The 22,217-nt window shown below is 32.7% G+C and overlaps 2 protein-coding genes across 2 annotated transcripts; one reads left to right on the top strand and one right to left on the bottom strand.

Moving 5' to 3' along the window:
• Positions 1-1,571: 1,571 nt before the first annotated feature.
• Positions 1,572-14,140, bottom strand: LOC129908804 (kinesin-like protein Klp61F). Its single transcript, XM_055985570.1, has 7 exons — positions 13,887-14,140; positions 13,524-13,824; positions 5,641-6,669; positions 5,432-5,575; positions 2,415-3,651; positions 2,228-2,355; positions 1,572-2,172 (listed from the first exon to the last, which is right to left on the bottom strand). Exons 1-7 carry the CDS (start codon positions 13,976-13,978, stop codon positions 1,933-1,935), a joined length of 3,171 nt encoding a protein of 1,056 aa, XP_055841545.1. The 5' UTR covers positions 13,979-14,140; the 3' UTR covers positions 1,572-1,932.
• A 1,862-nt stretch (positions 14,141-16,002) lies between these two features.
• On the top strand, positions 16,003-16,592 carry LOC129908807 (protein FAM32A-like). Its single transcript, XM_055985572.1, has 2 exons — positions 16,003-16,309; positions 16,370-16,592. Exons 1-2 carry the CDS (start codon positions 16,085-16,087, stop codon positions 16,490-16,492), a joined length of 348 nt encoding a protein of 115 aa, XP_055841547.1. The 5' UTR covers positions 16,003-16,084; the 3' UTR covers positions 16,493-16,592.
• Positions 16,593-22,217: the final 5,625 nt, after the last annotated feature.

The raw sequence follows: 22,217 nt of genomic DNA, 5'->3' as shown, positions 1-22,217 counted from the left end.
CCCCCAACCAACCCGCTTACCTAGTTCGAAGCGAAGAGTTTTGACGGTTCCGATGCATAAGTACACGTTGTCCGCATTTTGTGTAGTGAGTTGCTATACATGCGGCATCTTCTTGTCACAAATATAAGCTGTAGATACCTAAATGGTTAAAAGGGTAATTTTATTAACTTATTTTTTATTGTTGTCTGGAAAATGATTTTCGATTTTGATTTTTATGTTTGAAAATAAAAAGTATAAGGGGTATCGTAAACATCTACTAAGTTTAAGTTGATTTAAGTTTATATATTAACAGAAACTGTTTGTTATTGATATTTTTGTTCTTGCACGGGTTTGTTCCCGGAAAGAGCATAATGCTTTTGGGAATCTCCATGTTGAAACCCACAAAGGCATTTGTTAGTGTCCAGATTGTCGAATCAATCAATTCGATCAACTTATTATGTATATAGGAAAACTTCTTTGCTTTAGCACATCAATTCAGATAGCTTGGCTTTATCAGAAGTTCTCAAAATCCTTTTAAACACTATTTTGCTATTTGGTTCATGCTTGGGTCTTAAGAGGATATCAATCAATCGGAAGATTGAAAAAGTATGTGAGATTTTATTAGCTGCATTATGAGCATTTTTGAAAAGATAAAAAACGCGAGTTTTAAGAAAAATAGGATAGATTCACTTTTTGAATAAAACTAATATTCTGTCATTTTTGCCTAGTTCCGAAAACCTAAATGTTTGCAGATTCTTTGGGAGACATCTATTTAATATTTAGTTTAACACTTTCAAACATGAAAAGATTCATGTCGTATTTAGTCCTCCTCCTGCAATTTAAAATTTAAGAGCCCTTGCACTTTACAGACTTTCTATTGGCAGACATTTTCGGCATAAAAATGTATAAAAGTGACGATTAAGTTAGGACGATTGAAATTGCCTTCTAACTAATGTAGTTTTCCTTCACTGCAATGAGAATTAGTCTATTATGTACGGCGGCTCCAAGACTTACAAGATAGTTGATAATAAACTTCCGGCCCTAATATTAAGCAATTTATCAGGGCCCAAATCAAAAAGATACCGTCTTTTCGTATTGACTATTGCAGTTTTGTTTATTATAATTGGATTTCATTCAATTTTTAAAACCTTCATTAAAATAAGCTGACATGAATAACCATTTTTTATCTTGGCATGCAATAATTGTTTTTACAAACTCACCATTCCATTCCTTTAGGCTGAAGATGACGAATATTAGAAAATGTATCCTTCAACGCATCTTCAGACTTTTTATAATGTTTAACTTGTATTTGCAATGATGAATTTAAATTCAGTAAAAATTCCCATAGATGTTCTTATTCTTTCAACTCCACAGAGTATTCGACCCAGTAAAAAATGATCACAAAACGAAATCCACATGCAGACATTTCTCATTATATCCATGTGGAATAATTATCATCTTTCGTATTTTAATTTTACTCGGATGTATGGATGGATGGATGGATTGCCCTGGTTGATCGCTAGAAAATTCAGTCAAATATTGCCTTGACGTTCAAAACGCTGTAATGTCTTCATAAATAATTTAAGTTGTGATTTTTAGATTTAATACATAAATTTGATTTTTAACATAAATTTATTTCAAAAGTTGGGCATTGCGTATAAAACATATTACTTGGGACTAAATAATTAAAATGAAATATTTTTTTGTTTTAAATTGATACGAGTACATAAATTAAACATAAACTCTATCAAATTATTTTTTACATAAATTTTGTTATGTTAAGTTTTCTTTTTATTTTTTAAATATCCCAATGGAATATTTTGTTCTTTTACTTCTTTTTTATGTTTAATATATAAATTCCAAATAAAATTATGTTGGTTTAATTATTATGTAAAACTATCACTAAAATTAATATTAAATAAAAAACAAACATTTTCATGTATAAAATAAAGACTAAAATACATTTTCTTTATTTTCTTTTCTGGCTGGACCAATAACTGGTGAGTTTTTGCGGGAAGATGGCTTACTTCGGTTATTTGTTGGAACTTTCAAACTAGGCAGGTAAGAACCTTCACGAATTTTATTGTTTGAGTCTTTAATGAGAATTTTTTCATCTGAAGAATTATTCATTTCGATTGGCGTAGAGTTGAGAATTACATCAGGATCAGTTAAAATAGCAGCAATTTCAGTCTCCTAAAAATAATAAAAAATATAAAAAATATTTGTATATGAAAATTCAAATTTTTACCTCATTTATTGTCATATCCAAATCAGAACAATCGGTTTCTTGTCGATAGCGTTTGATAATTTGATTGTGGGGCGACGTTGAAGCCAAAACCCTTGGATACGAAAAATCTCTCTTCGATGGAGTTTGCCCTAAATAAACAAAAAAAAATATTTAAACCTGAAAAAGTCTAAGTCTTAAAGATACTTACCACTTGGAATATAAGGTTTTGTTTCACTTTCACGGAACGTATTAATATCTTCAATGCACCTTTTCACTTGTTCATTGTAAACACAAGCATAATCTTTGACATTCTTTTGTAAGGAATTAGTCAAGGCAATATTCTGCATGTCCTGCTTTTTCAATCGACTATTTTCATCTTTCATCAATTGCCTTACTACCTGGCATTCGTTGGATAGTTTTGAAGCAGATTCCTCACGAATACCTTCAAATTCTGTGCGATGAGATGAAAGGGAGGAACTAATATCCTCACAATTCTTCTCAATCGACTGTTGGAGATTTTGTAAACGTTCTTGGATATCTTGATGTATCGCAACTTGTTCGGTGTCAACGGAATGTTTAATCGCAGCGCATTCATCTAGATTTTGCGAAGCATCTTCTTTGAAATTGTGACATAATTTTTGAATATCGCCAAGCATTTGATGTCGTTTCTTACAGAAATCATCGGCATTGCTAAGTTCCTCATCTATCGATTTTCGGATTTGTTGTTTGCTAGTTTCTAGATTACCTGTAACACTGGTTACTGCCTGTGTGAGATTTTGATCTTCTTCGTCCATCTGTTGCATTTGTTTCATAAATTCAGCGAGAGCATTTTGACGACGGGTGGCTAAGGCCTTCTTCGATTCCATATTTGCATTTAACTTTTCAATTTCTGTTTCAAATGATATTTTCGATGTTTCAGCCATCCCTTGGAGACGTTCTTTCAACTCTTCTGTATGTTTCGAGATTATTTTGTGGCTTTCTACAATTTGATGTGTGATATTTTCATTTGCCTTCTCGACACTTGTTCGTTGCTGATCGAAAGTTTGTTGTAATTCGTTGAGACGCTGTTGTAAATTCACTTTCAACTCATCTTCTTTTACTCGGAGGATCGCAAGGACATCGAGTACAAATGCTTTGTGATCAGTGTTTCTAGTTGACATGGAGGTTAAATGTTTCACTAGACACTCAGTAAAAGACTCAAAAGACTTTTGGTAAATATTTGAGATTGATTCGACTTTACCCATTGCGTTTGTAAGAAATGTGTTTTGTATTTTTTTACTATTTGAAAATTCATCATTTATCAAATCGAGATGGGAAGTGTGATCTTTTTGCAAGGTAGTTAAATTTTCACCCATGAGATTAAAGGAGGATTTCATACGATTTGTAAACTGCTCGCATGCACTTTGAATTTTATGATCAATATCTCTGCGTCGTTCAATTGTGTTCTGTAATAGTTAAGGTCAAGTATTATTTTATATTTTGTATAAACAGACCACATTAAGTTAGTCCTATCATAACTCAACAAAGTTGAAACCAGAATTCCTTAAAATTTTTGCAGTTTACAGTGCAAAGAAAAATATCTAACGTCAAATCACAAAATGCAGTCAAAAAGTAAGAGATTGAACTCAAAAAGTCTTGAAACTCGATGATAAATTTAACAAGTAAAGTGTTAAGAAATGTTTCTAAACTCCTTGACACAATTAAGCTTTATTTTTTAATTCGGCCAAATAACCGGAAATGACGTTGAATTGAAAATCAAAATGGAAATACGCATTAAGAAAAAACTCCAACAAATGCAGTCTTGCTTAGTGCAAATTTTATATTTCAGTTCAGCTCAACCAAAGTACAGTGGTGTGCAAAACAAAATTTTGAAAAGTTTTTGATTTCGCAGGTACAGTGAAACAAGCCGAACCAAAATTCACATAAACATGCCTTCTGTGGTACGAATTAACACTACTCTTCCTTAAGGAACAAAGTGTTTTTTAATATACAAAATACAATACAAAAATGTTGAGCTAGCAGCTTATCAGTGAAGTATGACCATGAAAGAATATTGCTGATTTATCAAAATTAGTAAGAAAATCACAATTTTTTTCTTTCTGAAAAAAAAAATCCACAATAAAAAACTATGAAAGTATAATTTTTACAATTTTTAATTGAAAATAGCGACCAATGCTGATATAATCAGCCCTATTCTGCTTTACGATTTATTTAAAACCAGTAAAATTTCAATTTAAAGAAATATTCTTCCTTGAAATTAAAAACAAAAAAAGAAACAGAAGCAACGACAGACATTTTTGAAGGCCAATTTGAAGTAATTAATCAAGTGAATGTTTCTATTGGCATGAATGGAATAGAAGAATGGGCTGAATGTTTTTCTTTATAAATTTGATATTACTTGTCTTCTTCGTGATGCTGTTATCTATTTATCTTATCTCTCCGTCCAAATGATTCCCGGGATATTTGTTTGCAAAAAACTTACACAACGAATTTTCTAATTTCACGAATATATCTGTTCTCCGAGCACGTTTTTTTTTTAGATAAAATGACTTGGGTTTAGATCTCGTAAGTAAAAGGGCTAGTTAACCAACTGAAAAGATAGCTCCGGTATTTTTGCTATGTCAACCACTTACGTGTAATAGGACTTATTATGAGCCTTCAACCTGCAAAAATCTTCGGCCATTATTTCACACCCGAAAAATAAGCAGTCGAACTGTATTTTTTATTTTGGACGTAAAAGAATAATCTTCTTAATGTTCATTATATCTTAGCTGGTTTAAATTCAGCTGTCCAAAATTTTAAATCTGTAATTGATGAGGCTTCATATTTAATTTGTGGAAGCGTATTACCTTTCAAAGAGAAATATATTTTTTATTTCTGCTGAATATTCAATTTTTCCCTTTTTAAATTAAAAAAAATTTATTTAGATCCAACAATTACAAGGTAACCTAAATAAAATAGATGTAATTCTCCGAAGATAGCTTGCATCCTTATCAGCATGAACGTAATATATAATATATAATACGTCCATGCTTATCAGTGACATTCTGAATTAAAACTCTGGGGGCAATGTTTTCGGGAGATGATCGAATAGAAATAAGGAATGTTTTTTTCGATCGCCTGAAATGCAGTGTTACAATTGCTATTAAGTCATTTCACAGGCTTGTTTATGAACAAGGTAAACAAAATTTTAAAAAAGGCAAAAGATACAAAATTGTTGCTTACATGAAGTTTAAATGTATCGCTTGTTGCAATGTCAGCTACTTCTATCAACTTTGATGCCTGATTGAGTAGTTGTTCTTCGGTTTTACGATGACAATCTAAAATAACTTTCTTTTCTTTGTACCTCCGCATTGTTGTTGACAAAACCTAAAGAAACAAGTGCATTTTTTTTAATATTTGAAAAATATCTTATTTGAAAAATATAAACACACCTTTTTAGTAAGTTGCAATTCACCTTGTGTCTTGGATAGGTCCTTATCTTTCTTAATCAGCTCTTCGGCTTTCTCCACCAAATGCAAACTCACCTCATTGAAAATCTTCTCTTTACTTGCGAGTTCATCTTTCAAAACCTTCAACATTAACATCTTCTCATTCAACTCTCGATTCTGTGAATCCAATTTGTAAGTCATATCGTTATAAGTCTCTGTTGCAAGATAAATTCCATTCTTATCTCGAGCAGCCATTAAATCTCTCTTTAATTTATCAATCTCCTCGGTGTACTCTTTGAGTACGGTTTTCTTGGTTAGTTTCTGATTGACTTCTGGACGATTCTGAATATTCTTAGCTCGATGGGCATATTCCAGAGTACTCAGTGTTTCTTCAAGATCTTTGTGGCCTGGCGATATAGTGGCAATAATCGAAGTTTTAGTGCGACCACCCAGAGACTCTTGAAGCAAACGTGTCAATTTGGATTCACGATACGGGATATGAGGAGTCCGTTCAACCAAAGCAGTTATAACCCTTCCCAACGTTAGAAGTGATTGATTGATGTTGACTGTTTCTCTTGTTCGAATGCCTTTTTCGTTGCCAGCCTTCGAGACATTCTCGCTTCCAGCCAAATCGACTAGATTCAATTTTCCAGTTTTAAGCATCTCCTCGCCATCGATGCCATTTTCTTTGATGTGAACCAAGATTGAGAACACGGTGTGAGATCGAGATGATTGAGCATTCATCAAAGTCTGAGCAGTTCGTCGACGTTCCTTGCCCTTCTCCAGCAACTTGTAAACATCGTCTTTGCTGTGAACTGGTATCTCTTCGAGGCCTTGAATGATTACAGAACCCTTTTTAGTGCTGTCGTCGTAAATACGGATCTTAGTAGAATCCTCCGAGGACAATAGATCACAGAGTTCTTCATTGTACAGTTCCAGGTATGAGATTCGCATCGAGAACTCCAGTTCCATCATCCGTAGCTCGTCAAAAAGATGACTCAAAGCACGGGGAATTATACCAATCTCGGAAACCTAAATAAAATCATTATTGAAAACTATAGCAATCGTTTGTAAATGTTAAATATTGAGATCTGATGCTATAAAATAGATTTAAGCTGTTGATGATGAGCTTTGTTTAATGAAAATCAACCAAGTTTGGGAAGTGGTCACGAAACCCAAGAACGCAAAAATTTTAAACCCAAGTGGATTTTCCAAACCAAGACGGAGAGTCCACAAGATATAAGGCCTGATTGGTAGTTAAAGAATACTTGCAAAAGGCTGGAATAGATTACGAAGAAACCTATTCACCTTTAGCAAAATTGACATCGATTAGAATTAGAATTGGACTTCACAAAAATCTAATTCTTCACCAATTTTTCAACCAGATGTTAAAACGGCATTTTTACATGGTGAGTTGAAAGAAGAATTATACATGACTGTTCCAGAAGGGGTTTCTGAGGAAGAAGAAAATGTTTGTCGCTTACTAAAATCCATATACGGTTTAAAACAAGCATCCCGATGTTGGAGCAAAAAATTTAACGGTTTTCTTATTCAATTGGTTTTTAAAAGATCCAAACAAGATAACTGTCTGTATACCAAGATGGGTCAAAAAACAGATGATAATAATCATGGAAAAATCAAAATGACCTTTTCTAGTTTAGTGATTTATTCGGACACTTTAGATAGACTTTTTCGAAAGAGGTATTCAAACCGTCAGAATAGTTTTAGTGTAGAAAAACGAGTAAATTCCCGCACTTCTGAAATAGTCTTTCTACTCTTCGGACCTTTAAGTTGTTGGAAAAGGTCTTGTTCGTGAATACTTTGAGTGAAGATAATAATTTTCGAATCAAATATACCTAATCAAAAAATCCAATAAAAGAAGCCTAAAGAAAGTAAACTTAAATTACATAAAAAATTTTTACCACCCGAAACGTAATCGACTTTTTGAGATAGTTGTTAATTAAAGGGTTTTTTTCAATATAAATTTAGTAAAATAAAATCAATCTATCGACAGAAAGTAGGCATTTTACATAAATAAAACAGCTACAAAAAAAAAAGTTCTGACCTGGGGTTGCGACTATGATTTTCATATAGTTTTTGGGTCGCTGAACCCGAATATAAAATCCGTTTTTCCCCATCACGTAAGGTTTTTGAGATAACATCAAAAAATTTCACAAAAAAATGTTTTTTTCTCTGATCTGGATGTGCGAATACCTATGTTAATCTTAAAGTTTTTGGGTCGCTGAATCCAGATTCAAAGTCAATTTTGCTCTATCACCTCACGTTTCCGAGATATCCCCAAAAAAATATCAATACCAAAAAAAAAAAAGTCCTTATCTGGGGGTGTTAATATGTTAGTCGTATGTTTTTTGGGTCGCTAAAACTGAATCCAAAGTCTATTTTGCCGTATCACGCCAGGTTTTTGAGATATCCTCAAAAAATGTCAAATAAGAACTTTTTTTGGTTTTGACATTTTTTGAGGATATTTCAAAAACCTGACGTGATACAGCAAAATTGACTTCGAATCTGGATTCAGCGACCCAAAAACTATATGATTAACATACTCGCACATCCAGATCAAAGAAAAAAAATTTGTTTTCGTGATATCTTTTGATGTTATCTCAAAAACCTGACGTGATGGGGAAAAACGGACTTCGGGTTCAGCGACCCAAAAACTATATGAAAATCATAGTCGCAACCCCAGGTCCGAACTTTTTTTTTGTGTGGCTGTGTCGTTTTCGTCTCATATTCCCAAATATTCCAAGTGAACCTATTCTATTGACCGATGAAAAAAGGTCCTTCTTGGGAGCTTTGCAATAATTTTTATTAGAGATCGCTACCTTTTTTAATTCCCTTAACAGCCAAAATGTATCGACTTTAGTAGCGACTGCAAGTGGTTGAAAAGAATTCGACATTAAATCAAAGTAAGCTATGAAATTTCAAATATTCAATCTGTCATGGAAAATTTTTCGTATTTTCGAATATTTGAAATAAGAAACTTTAAATCAGAGTATGCTATGAAATTTCAAACAATCAATCTGTCATGGAAAATTTTTCGTATTCGAATATTCGAAATAAAAAATTTTTAAATCAAAGGCAGCTATGATATTTCAAACGAAAAGAATAAAAAATAAAATTTAAATCAGCGTAAGCTATGACTTTCGTAGAAATCTATATAAGGTTTGAATATTCAGAATAAAATCAGTTTCTATTTAGAAGCGAAAGCGACGAGAGCTTATTTTTTTTTTTTTTTGAGTGAGTGAATTAAAAACTGTTTGTGTTTTTTTCATAATAATGTTTTTAAATTCGCTGGCTTATATGAAAATGCTCTACGTGTCGGGAATGGAATGTTTTTTCCGACATCCGATGGAAAGAATCCACAAATATACGGGTAAAAATATTTTCTTTAAAAATAGTTCCTTGGAAGTTTGTGGTATTCGGCGACTTATGCCTTTCGAGGTCGACAGGGCAATCGAAGGCAAGACCCATTTATATTTTGTACATCTTGGCTTGACATATCATGTCAACTCAAGAACATTCGTGACTCACGGACCCATAAATACCGAATTTGTTCGGGTTAATCGGCGCGTCCGTTTTAACTTGGCAGATGACGACGACTAAACATCGATTCCTTCGTGGAAGCAGTTGAAACTGGTGGCATCAACATCATTTTCAAATGTCTCCATGATAGATGAGATGTTTCTTTTCGACTAATATTTATTTATTTTCTTTACAGGTCGGGCACAACAGTTGGGTTTATCAGTTGGGTAATGTTGTATCCTTACAAGAAGCGAGGGGTAGACATTAACTAGCTGATAAGCCGGATTGTAGTGCCCGGGTACGATTGTTGGGCTCGTCAGTTAGAGGGTGTTGTATCCTTCCAAGAAGTGAAGGGTAGACACAATCTGGCTGATGAGCCCAACTTTTGTGCCCAAGGACGAGGCGGTGACGGATGAGCCCAAATGTTGTCTTCGTTTATAGAATTTTGATTGAAAATTTTGAAATTGCTTCATTTATTCTTGAAATTTTTGAGGTATTCTTCGGATTTTGTTTGATGGTTCCAAAGGTTCATTACCGAAAGATTCATATATCCAGCATCTATATTTATTTGAAGATTTATTTATGGCAAACAAAAATTTTCCATTGAATTTTATTTCGATTAAATGAAATTCTAAAATTTTCCATAGAAGTCGATTTCAAAGCTGACTTGATTTTTCTTTATTTTTTGACTACGAAAAATTTTCCATTGAAATCAATTTCAATGCTAACTTGATTTGAAATATTTTTAATTGAGTAGAAAAAATTTTCCATTGACTTATTTTATTTTATTTGTCAAATTGAAATTCTAAAAATTCATAGCTGACTTTGATTTTCATTTTTTTTTTTTTTTAAATTTTGACTTAAAAAATAATTATATTTTCAAACACAATTGGGTTGGAAAAGGATTGATTCGTGGAGGATAAGAATCTGCTACGAATTATGAACTGAAAGTAGTGGAACCAAGGAGCCTCCTGCCACTTTCAATAGTTGATGACTTGATTAGCACAAATTACTCTCACTTTCAAGTTCCACCAAAGGAAGTTCAGTTAAACAAAAAATTGAAATAAAACAACCTCTTGCATATCAAATCTTAGGGGGTCTACTCATTGACCATGTACACTGCTGGTCAATATAATACTATATAAACGGCAAAGGAGAGCTTTTTTCTCTTAAAAAAAAGTTTTTCAAAAATCTTTTCGTGAATGCAGTTTCAACGGCTGTCTTTTTTCTTAACCATAAATCAGAAAGAGTTAGTTAAAAAACAATTGTTACGGCAAATAAAAATCCTGTTTTGGAATGTTTCAAAAAGGGCTTATTTTAATGAGTCAATAGAAAGATTCACCCACTTTAAAGTAAGTTTGGGTTCAAAATAACTTAGATTAGTGGGCGAGTTTTTTGGTGGAGTAAAGTGAGGTTTATTTAAACATGTTTTAAGGGAAAATGGGACATTCCAAGTGCCTTAGTTTCGAATAAAAATCAAGTTGTAAAGCCGAACAAAATTTTCGTTTATGTAAAACATTAAAAATTGTGGAAATAAGTGGCCAATTTTTTAGGAAATAAAAAAAAAAAATAAGAAAAAAACTATATAATAAAAACATGATTCGAGGTGAAAAAAAGCTTACTATCTTTTGGTTGGTCTTCAATTTTTACGTGTTAGAATGTTAAATAAAATCTTCCTTTGAAAGTTCTCTTAGTCTTTGTAATGTAGAACGATTGATGAGATGCCTGAACCTAGATCGCGTGTCAATCCAATAGGAAACTCGGCTAAAACCTCAAAGAATTGAAAATAGGTTTTTTTTTTATAATTAACGCGCACTAATGGGAGTTAAATACCCTTAATATGTTAAACACAGTGCGAGCTTCAGGAAAATAGGGAGGGATTTAAAAGAAGAAACCGATGCACATAAGTTTTAAAGCTCTGGACATTAAAATGGTAGGGAAAAACAGAGGTGGGTAATATATTCCACATTCGTGTGATGCGTCTAAAGAAAGAATCTCTGTATTTGACCGTACGTCCGAAGTTGGGCTCAAGGGTAAACTGATGAGCATTCCTAGAAGCGCGAGTATTAGGGTTAAATTTTTTTAGGGGAGGAATGCAACTAGCTATTTCATCTGAACATTGTTTATAAAAATAGCGATAAAACAAGGAGAGACATGACACATTACGTCGGTGGTCTAGGGACGCAATTGTCTCAGTTATCGATCTATCATCTATCATTTTGAAAGCACGGTTTTGTATTCTGTCCAAGAAACTCAAATACGTTATCGGAGCACCTACCCAGATGTGACAATTGTATTCAAGTTTTGGTCGAATGTAAGCTTTATAGATTACAGCTAGATCCGAAGATAAGAAGAATTTCTTGCATCTTCGGAGAAAACCTAAACATTTCGCAGCGTTTTTGGCGACATCGAATATGTGTTCGTTCCACAGGAAGTGGTTTGTTACACTCATACCGAGAATGAAAAGTTTCTCAGTTTCCTCGATGCAAATGCCACTCATTGATAGTGGCATGGGTGGATGGTTCCGTTTTAATGATAGTAAGCAGCATTGTGTTTTTGATGCATTAAATTCTACACGATTTCTTATTCCCCATTGAATAATGCTGTCAAGATCAGAATTTAATTTTGTCGTTGAAGTTCCACATCCGAAAGACTAGGGTGTGAATCCTCAAACGAATATGAAAAACTGTTTTAGAAACTGGATTAGAAGTTTCAGAGAGCAGATCATTAATGAAAATGAGGAAGAGAGTCGGAGCCCTGGGGCACACCTGCGTTTATTTTGTGGGTTTCAGACTTGAAACCATCCAATAGAAGAGAATCATCGATACCAAATGCATGCATTTTCGATTAGAGAGCTTGATGCCAAACTCTATCAAATGCCTTTGAAATATCAAGCGCAATAATCTTGCTTTCTCCAAAACGATGCAAAGATTTGTTCCACTGTTCGGTGAGATATACCATCAGATCACCAGTGGACCTATTGCTACGAAAGCCGTACTGCCGGTCATTATGAAGCTTCCGTTCTTCGAGATATTTCTTAAGCTGGAAATTAATGAGCGTTTCCATGACCTTGGAAAGAAGGGACGTGAGTGCAATCGGTCGATAGTTGGAGGGTGAGGAGGATTCGCCTTTTTTAGGGACAGGCTGGACAAATGCGGTTTTCCATCCACTCGGAACGAGTCGAGTAGAGTAGGACAGATGAAAAAGCTTACGCAGTGGTTTTGCCAGAGTGGAAGAACACCTCTTCAGAACAATGGGAGGGATACTATCCGGGCCAGCGGATTTGTGTATGTCAAGGTCTTTCAGGAAAAAGATTCGTCCCATGGATCCGTTTACACACTCAAGTACTGGAGGAGTCATGACACTATCTGTCAGTGTAGACTTGGCAGCGAACTGCTTTGCAAGAAGATTAGCTTTCTCAACAGAGCTAACAAAGGGAGTGTCATTGAAGACAAGCTTTGGAACCGCAGATGACGAAGAGTTTTTAATGTTTTTAGCAAATGACCAAAAAATTTTACTTCCTGTGGGACATTGAAGTATTTTTTGTCTTAATTTGTGTATTCTTGAAGGTTTAAATCATTTCTTATTTGATTTAGGAAGGAACAAACTGCTTTTGCATTGACATTATAGCCATAAGATCGAAGAGTAATTGGTTATATAGTCGATATTCTATATTTTGATAAGACTGGCCTTGATTTTCGTCGTCATGTTTCACTGCAAATTCATGCTAGCTCACTATCAAAATGACCCTTTCTAGTTTAGTGATTTATTCCGACTCTTTAGTTAGACTTTTCCGCAGGATAAAGAGGTATTCACACCGTCAGTACAGTTTAACTGTAGAAAAACGAGTAAAATCTAGCACTTTTTTTAATAGTAATTCTATTCTTTGGATCTTTAACTTTTTGGAAAGCATTGGACAATTCTTGTTCGTGAATTCTATGAGTGAAGATAAGAATTTTCGAAAAAATATAATCAAAAAATCCAATAAAAGAAGCCTGAAGAAAGTAAACTTAAATTACTAAAAAAGTTTTACTACCCGAAACCTAATGGAGTTTTTGAGATAGTTGAAGGTTGTTTTTTTTTCAATATAAATTCAGTATAATAAAACAATCTTATCAATAGAAACTATTTTACATTAACAGTTTAGTCGTTTTCCTTTCATTTTCACAAAATCCCTTGATTCAATCCGTTTTCAGAAATTATGTTTTCAACTTGGGTTAAACGATTGAGAAATGAGAAGGGGTATTGAAGACTTTTCTCATTTTGAATTTAAACGTTTTGTATACAATACATTTTCTCTTATTCAAAACATTGAAGACTGAATTACTACAAAAAGTGTGACTTACATCATCCCAAGAAGACTTCAATTCAGCACATTCAGTGCCAACCATTGTGTGCGTCTTTCCGGTGCCAGTTTGTCCATAGGCGAATACTGTACAATTGTAGCCCGAGAGGACCTCTTCGATAAGTGGACCCACGACAGTTTCATATACCTCATGTTGCTTGGAATCTGGGCCAAAGGTTCGATCGAATGTGAATTTCTTGGTGAGCTTGGAATCGGCTATGTGACGAGTGATAATTTCTTTGGGCGGATGGACTTCAATAACTTCAGCTGATCTTATGCCGTGTTCTCGAGCATTCATAGGTCTAAAATAATATTTAATTTTGTCAGTAGAAAAGCATTTATTTGTGTTAAAGTAAAACTGTACCTAACGCGCACATAAACTTGAATATTTTGATTTGGTTTGGATATTCTGGTTGAATTCGCGGCAACATTTGTAAAACTATTCATCGTAGCCATTTTTCTTTAGTTTATAATTCGACTTTATACTTTTTTTTTTAAATCGATTATTATGTTTTTTAAACAATATTTAAACAACTACGAAAAATGCTTTAAGATTTTTCTTTAAACAATTTTTTTATTGAAGATGTTTATTGGAAATTTTATTTTACTGGCGACAATCAAATCCGTTATGAGAAAAATGAAGTTTGATATGACTATTTAGCGTATTGTGCGACATCTAGCGGAGAGCACTTATAAAGAAAAAGTAATACCAGAAAAGATATTTGTATTAAAAATCTTACACTACGCTTACATTATACAGAAATAATGGTGAGAATATTTTTTTAAAACGATGCAATAGGGGTATTCACGATCCGATGCGACTGGTCTAGTATCATTGCAAAAGTGCAAAAGTGTAAAATCTTACAACACTACAACAACAAAATATAATAGATTGAAATTTTACAATGGTCTTGCACTTTTGCTATACCCTAATCCATTGACTTAATATATATGGACTGCTAGAAGCATATTCAGGTTGGTTCCACTTGTTTCTTCGCGATACTAGCGCCCTAAAAAAAAGCGGAGAATAAGTGCAACATTTTTGACGAAGTGCGAAAGGAACAAATATAGAAAAACAGAGAAAGCACTACCTTTTAACGACAGATGTCATTCACTAAAAGTTTCCTCTTTTCGCCGTCTAAGGTTATACCGCTAGTAGAGCTAGAAAGATGTGGAATCATTTTTTTTCAATTTTTGTATGGAAAAGTCAAACGACTAGCAGTCCATATATAGTAGGTCAATGCCCTAATCCTATTGCAACATTAAAATACAATGGTGTAAAATTTTTTTGACAGATGGCAGCTCACCGTCGCGTCGCCCATGATAAACAGTTTGTCTTTTTTATTCTGTTTATAATGGTTGTCGCTACTCATGTCCCGGAATTTAGTTTCTTTTGATGTAAAATAATTAGTGAAAATTAATTAACCCGAACAAAACAAAGAATTAAATTATAAAAAATGGAAAAAAGAAGAAGCAACGGTGGAGGAAAAAAAACATCATTCATGCTTCAATATTTACTATAGATAAGAAGAGAGGCGTTCACGATCTATTGTAAAAAAATAAAATTTTACATTTTTACTAGGCCTGTTGCACCAGATCGTGAATACCCCTAATGGTTTTGTATAGTTGCAAAAGTGTAACATTTTCTTACACTAAAACAACAGACTTCAATACTTTTTAACACTTTTTTACTTTTGTTATACCCTAATCCTATTGCAACAAAAAAATACAATGGTGCAAAATTTTTTTCAATTATAACTACACCTTCAAGTACGTTGAAAAAAAAATATTTTAACTGAACAACCCCATTATAGAAACGTCAAAAGTCATTGCACTTGTGGCTTGAAGTAAAATTTGACTCGACAAATTTGACAGCTATTTTCTTATATGTTTTATTTTGCTCTCGTTTTCGTATTCATTTTTGTTCTAAAAAAGCACCAAAATATACAAAAAACAAAAACAACTCCTCTGATGCACAGTACACATAAAAAGGTAATATCTTCCAAACTGACATTAGTCGACAAATTGTCAAAACATGCCAATTTTGCAACCAATGCCAGCTACCGTAATTACCAACGAAAAACGCACAAAAACCGAAAAACCACCATTTTCCGAGAAGAAACATGAAAAAAATTTGTTATTTTTCAATTTATAATTTTTTCAAATTACATTTTATAAATTAAAACAAAAACAAATTTCCTGTTTACTTCAATTGAAATATAAAAATTAAAGGCCGACCTGACAGGGTGCCCATTTTTGACAAAATACATTTTGACAACGTTCGGAAGATATTACCTTATTATGTGTACTGTGGTATTTAAAAATTTTAATTTTCTTTTTTCTGATTGGACCAATGCAGACAAACCCTTAATGCATATTATTGCTTCGTGTAAACTCCAACAAAAATTATGCAGCACACCAGTCCTTAAAACCATTATTTTTCAGGCTTACCAACAACAAATACAAAATAATTTTTTTTTTGACAGGAAATGTCAAACGTATTATTCATGGCGTAAATTTGTATTTTGTAAATAAATAAAATATTTATAAAATATTTCAACAATGTCCGACGAATACGATTGTGTTTCAACAAAAAAACTAAAACTCAAAATCGACGATAGCTCCTCGAAGAAGAAAAAGAAAAAAAGCAAAGAAAAGAAAAAACTCCAACAAGCTGTAGCTGCTGCTGAAGCAGCAGCTTTGTATGTTGAAGAAACAACAAAGAAACCAGCAGAAAGAAAACTAACAAAAGCTGAACAATCATTTAAACAAATGCAAGAGAAAATGGTAACGTCCTAATATAAAATTTCACTACTTTTCAATAAATCTTTATTTTTTTCTTGACAGCAAACCAAAAGAATCACAGAAAAAGCATCATTGACCCACAAACAACGCGTCGAGAAGTTTAATGAACACTTGGATTCACTCACTGAACATTTCGATATTCCCAAGGTTTCTTGGACGAAATAAAGACGGAAGCAACAACTGCATTGCAACTATAGGCTTATTCTTATACTGGAGTTTAAATTGTCAATAAAGATTGAAATAAATTTGAAATTGGTGTTGGAAAGTTTGTCCTTGAAGTTGTTTTGTTTTTAGGCGACAGACATAAGGAAAGACAAATAAATAAAAACAAAACCAAAACAATTTTCTAGCTTTTTTGTATTTGTTGTAATTCATTTATTTAAATCGTCCTTATTCCTAAGAATTCACATCATGCTTTAATGATTAATAATTGAATCGGTCATTTAAAAAAAGTCCAACAATTTGAATTTTTCAGGAACCAATAAAAACTGCTTAATTTAGTATTTGAGTTTTAAGAAACTGATGTGTAAAATAACCGTAATATTTTATTAGAAATAATAACGAAAAACTGTTTTGGACTTAAATTGTTTTAGCAAGTACAGTTGAAACTCGATTATCCGGGATTCGATTAACCGGAACGCTCTATTATCCGTGATGAAAATATTTGACATTCTTTCTCAACAATAGAGACAATGTTATTATTTAAACTCTGTTATCCGTAATAAACTCTACTATCCGTAACATAAAACAGAACCGAACAAATTCCTTCACTTTTATTCAGCACACGGAAAAGAAAGTTACGTTATAAGTGCGTTTTTCGAGGACCTTATGTTTTTTTTCGTTCTGTTTATTACATTTTTTGAATAAAAACTTATATATATATATTAATTTTTGTTTGAGAAAAGAAAGTTCTATTATTCGGGATTTTCGATTATCCGTAATGAGCTCGGTCCCGACCATCCCGGTTAATCGAGTTTCAACTGTAATAGCATACATATGTGGCATAAAATGTATGAATTTTGTAATGGCTTATTATTGAAAATTATTCTTAAAAAAATATTTATTTGCATATTACATGTATATATTTAGAATGTTTCATAATTTTGAGGTCCTTAATCATATACTCTATCATTCTTATTTGGGTTGGGTCACCAACCGTTTCAAGAAAAAGAAATCACAACAAAAACATTACTGTTAAAAAAAGAGCCAAGTTCTCTTATGTTGAAGTTATGCTACAACAAAAAGTACTGAAATGTAAAAGTGTACCAAGTTCTAAAGCTTGGCTTTAAATTTGTATAAATAAAATGTTGATTGTTCTCTTGACAATTTTTCTTTAAATTACCGATTTTTAAAGCTATTTGAAAAATTGCCAAGTAAACAATCAACATTTTATGTATACAAATTTAAAGCCAAGCTTTAGAACTTGGTACACTTTTACATTTCAGTACTTTTTGTGCTAGCATAACTTCAACATAAGAAAACTTGGCTCTTTTTTTAACAGTAATGTTTTTGTTGTGATTTCACTACTTTTTGCAAGGTATTGCTCAGAGAAAATGGGCGGTTACCGCCACCCTTGTCTAAAATTGTCAAATTTTAAATTTTTTCTTTTGTATAAACTCCCAGGTCTACCATTCTACCAAATTTTAATGTTCTACGAAAGTTAGAAATGCTCTATAATATTTGATGAAAATTCACCGGAAATAGGCAGTTGCCACGCCCCCTGGCTGAAATTCTCAAATTTAAAATTTTTTCCTTTGTATAAACTATCAGCTCAACCATTCTACCAAATTTCAAGGTTCTACGATAATCAGAAGTGCTCTATAATATTTTATGAAAATTCAGCGGAAATGGGCGGATGCCACGCCCCCTGAATTGAAAATCTCAAGTTTTCGATTTTTTCCTTTGTATACACCACAAGTCCTATCACCGTGTAAAATTTCAAATTTCTACGATATCGGGAAGTTCTCCATAATTTTGATGATCTGTCAGTGAGTCAGTGAATCAGTGAGTCAGTGAGTCAGTTACGGTTTTTGCGATTTTTAAAGCCCTATATCTCAGAAACTACTCATCGTAGGAGGCTGAAATTTTGCGAGGGGTTTGGTTTTGACCAGCTCAAGTTAGAGGGGGGTCGAAAATGGCCTGAGTTGTTTCCTGTAAATAAGGGTGTAGTGCCTGACAGACTGGCAGACTGACAGACTGAACTTGGCTGGGCACTACCGTGCCCCTTGATCTGGTCTATTTGTAAAAATTCCTCTATATATATTTATATATTTTCCAAATTAAAGACTTGAATATTGTTGCAATAATCAGGACGTTGAAATTTTAAATTCATTCAGATATAACTGTACATGTCATCAAAAACCTCTCAAGTCCCTGGACTTAAATTGTTTTTGGAATAACCGTTATAATTTGAAGGGGAAGGAATATATTATCTTATCTGCTTTTTACCCAGAATATGCATCTACCTTTGAGGAACGATTTTCAGCAAAAAAAAATGCGACTTAAGAGGTTTTTGCAATGACCGATGCAATTACATTATTATATTTTCATGCTCGTATCTATATATCCGAACCAGCGTTACCGTTAAGCGACTTTAGTCGCTATTAGCGACCTTTTTGAAGCCTTAGCGACCAAGCGACGACTTTTTATTTAAAGCGACCTTTTCACTAATTTCATAATAGCGACTTTTTTTTTCTTTCTAAAAATTTTATTTCTTTTTTAATTCTGAACATTTAGAGCTTCAAATTTGTGTTTCTTTTTTTGTTCTGAACGTATTCTGAGCACCATCGATGGACTCAGAATAAAATAACTGAGCAGACCGAGTTGAATGCTGAACACAAGCATTTAGCGAGTGAAATTGAAAAAAAATTTCAAAACTAATAATATAATAATCGGTCTAGTTTTTTTATTTTAAAATTTTATTTCTTGTTTCTGTAAAAGTAAATTACAAGTAAAAAGACAAATGTTCAGGTGTGTTTCAAATATAATTCTGAGCGCTCAGAACAAGCTTTGTTCAGAGGCTATTCAGAGCGTGTTCAGAATGTTCTGGCTCTGTTCAGAGCTTTTTTTTTGAGTTATAAAAGAAAAACGCCTACCCATAAACTCATCCATTTCCATACCCACAGTACACATAATAAGGTAATATCTTCCGAACGTTGTTAAAATTTGCTTGTCAAAAATGGGCACCAATCTGTCAGGTCGGCCTTTAATTTTAATATTTCAATAGCAGTAAACAGGAAGTTGGTTTTAATTTATAAAATGTCATTTGAAAAAATTATAAATAGAAAAATAACAAATTTTCTTTGTGTTTCTTGTCGAAAAACATTCGGTTTTTGTGCGATTTTCTACTTTTATTTAAAACAATTAAAAATAACGGTAGCTGTCACTATTCTTCAAACTGACATTGGTCGAGAAATTGTCAAAACATGGGCTCAGAAGATATTACGCGTATAGCCGAACAAAAAGAGGGAGTTTTCAATGGAATTTGAAAAGGAAAAAATGTGTTGGAAAGCTTGAAGGCCTTTTTTCATTTAATATTTTATTTTTGTTCAAATTAAATGTTTCAAACTTTAAATGTTACGGGCCAAGCGTAGCTTCCAACTAAATTTAAGTTCCTAAAATGAAGACTGTTTTTTTAGTTTATAATTTTGTTATTATTTTTATTGTTAGTAAAAAATTTGTTTCAAGACAACTTGTGTTTATTTTTCTATGTAAAAACATATATGAAAACGGTTTAGCGACTTTTTTTTGTCAAATAGCGACTTTTTCGACAAAAAAGCGACTTTTTTCAATTTTTCAGATTAGCGACCTTTTTTTTCTGAAAGCGACTTTTTTAGCGACCTTTCAAAAATTTTCAACGGTAACGCTGATCCGAACCACATCATCGAAAATATTTTTCTACATCGACATTTTTACTAATCCCCATTTCTTACTTCAGCAGTTGAAATTTAATTACCCTTAATCCGACTTAATGATAATAAGCAACCTCCAATAATTTTGAAAAGCGGCGTCGATGCCCTTTCAAAACCATTAACTTTGTTATTTAATAAGGGTTCTCTTGAACAGAGTCTTTTTCTTAATAGTTGGAAATCTTTTATGTTAATGTTATTGCCATCCATAAATTTGGCTCTAAACAAACAAGATGTATCAAACTATCGCCCAATTGGTAAACTATCAACTATCAAAACATTAGCGCAAAATTTTAAACGATTTAGTAAATTTGTAAGGCTATTTAGTATGTTACTAAAAATTAGAAATCCGTATGCTTTTTGGCTTAGTTACTTAAAAATTTTGCGCCTTTACTTCCATATTCCAAAATGGATTTATTTCTGGAAAATGGGTTTCAAATCGATAGCATACACATATACGGACTTTATCAAGCGTTCGAAAGAGTAAACCACCTTTTTTTTATTAGAAAAACTGAAATCTATTGGCTTCCACTCCAATATTAAAGTGGTTTGAATTGTACTTTTTAATATGCTATCGAAGATACAAAAGTTTCAATTATTTTAAAGGATAAGAAAGATCTCAGTATTTTTTTTTTATTCCAAGCTTGGCTTTGTTTATGGTTTAAATGAACCCTTAACATTAGAGAAGACTATTTAATTTGAACGTTAACTGACGATTCTAATCTATTGCCAAGGATTCCAAAAAATAAGTTTGCATTTAAAAGAGATTCCTGGATAGTTTTCTTCTGGGTCCAAAGCTCCTTTTTTTTGAATTGGGAAGATGACTGATGGGTGCTTTCATAAGCTGCGTTCCTTTGGAAATATTTATCTACTTTTTAGTACTTAAAACTACTTTGATCTACTTTGCTATACTGAAAAAGTAGTTCAAAGCAGCTTTAAGTACTAAAAAGTAGATAAATATTTCCAAAGGAACGCAGCTATAATTGCATGGTTGCTTTGTTTACATGCGGTCATTTGCGATGAGACTAATGTCAGAAAAACTATTTGCGCATGTATTTTACTTTGAATTTATGAACACTTTTCTGATTTGCGTCATTTGTCAAAATTTTTAAGTTGCAATTCAGCCTCTTCTCCAAAATTAACAATATATCTTAATTCCATCCTTTAAGAAAAAAAAAAAAATTTTTGAACATTTCTGTCAATATTTACAAATTTATTATATCCAAGAAATTCGCGGCTATTTTTATTATTCTGACTTGAACTTTGAATTTCCAATTAATATTTTGACAGAATTGAGAAACAAAGAAAAGTTGTATCATCTTTTACGTCATGTTCCTTCTTTCTTTAAGTTTAAATTCATTGCGCATGAGAATTTTTTCATTTGCACATTTGCGCTGCAAATATTTGCGTTTTACATTTATGAACACCTGACATTTGTCATTTGCATTAATGAAAGCTTTGCATTCGTCAGACTTGCGCAACCATGCATTTATGAATGCGCCCGATCTTTTAAATGAACTAGGAATGTCCTCATTTAAAAATCATATGTGACTCGATTTTCACCTGGAGTTATGTGTAAATCAATTGACTTTGAGAAGATAGCCTTAGATCTTTGACCTGTCTATTTCACCAAATACAATTCACAATCACAAATTTGTATCTGTACTTTTTTTTTTTTTTTTTACAAATTTGCAACTTTTTGTATGTATAATGTTGGTGTTTTTTGTGAAAAAAGTACAACTTGATACAATTCAGCACCTAATTCGGTTTAACAGACCGTTCTCTATTGAAACCCATTCAAATTAAATGCTGCTGATGTCCGATTGTATCGAGTACTTATGATTAACTTCAAAGCTATCCTTATGCAAAAACCTAGTTCTAATAAGTCGCAGCCCAGAGAATTACGCCTAAAACAACCATAATCGCAATTCATTTGGATAGAAGACATAAAACCCCCAAAATAAAAAAACAAACCAAAACAA

The sequence above is a fragment of the Episyrphus balteatus genome, chromosome 2 (genome assembly GCF_945859705.1).
Source record: "Episyrphus balteatus chromosome 2, idEpiBalt1.1, whole genome shotgun sequence".
NCBI lineage: Eukaryota > Metazoa > Arthropoda > Insecta > Diptera > Syrphidae > Episyrphus > Episyrphus balteatus.
Note: the sequence above shows the minus strand (reverse complement) of the source record. Positions and strands in the feature narration are given on the sequence as shown.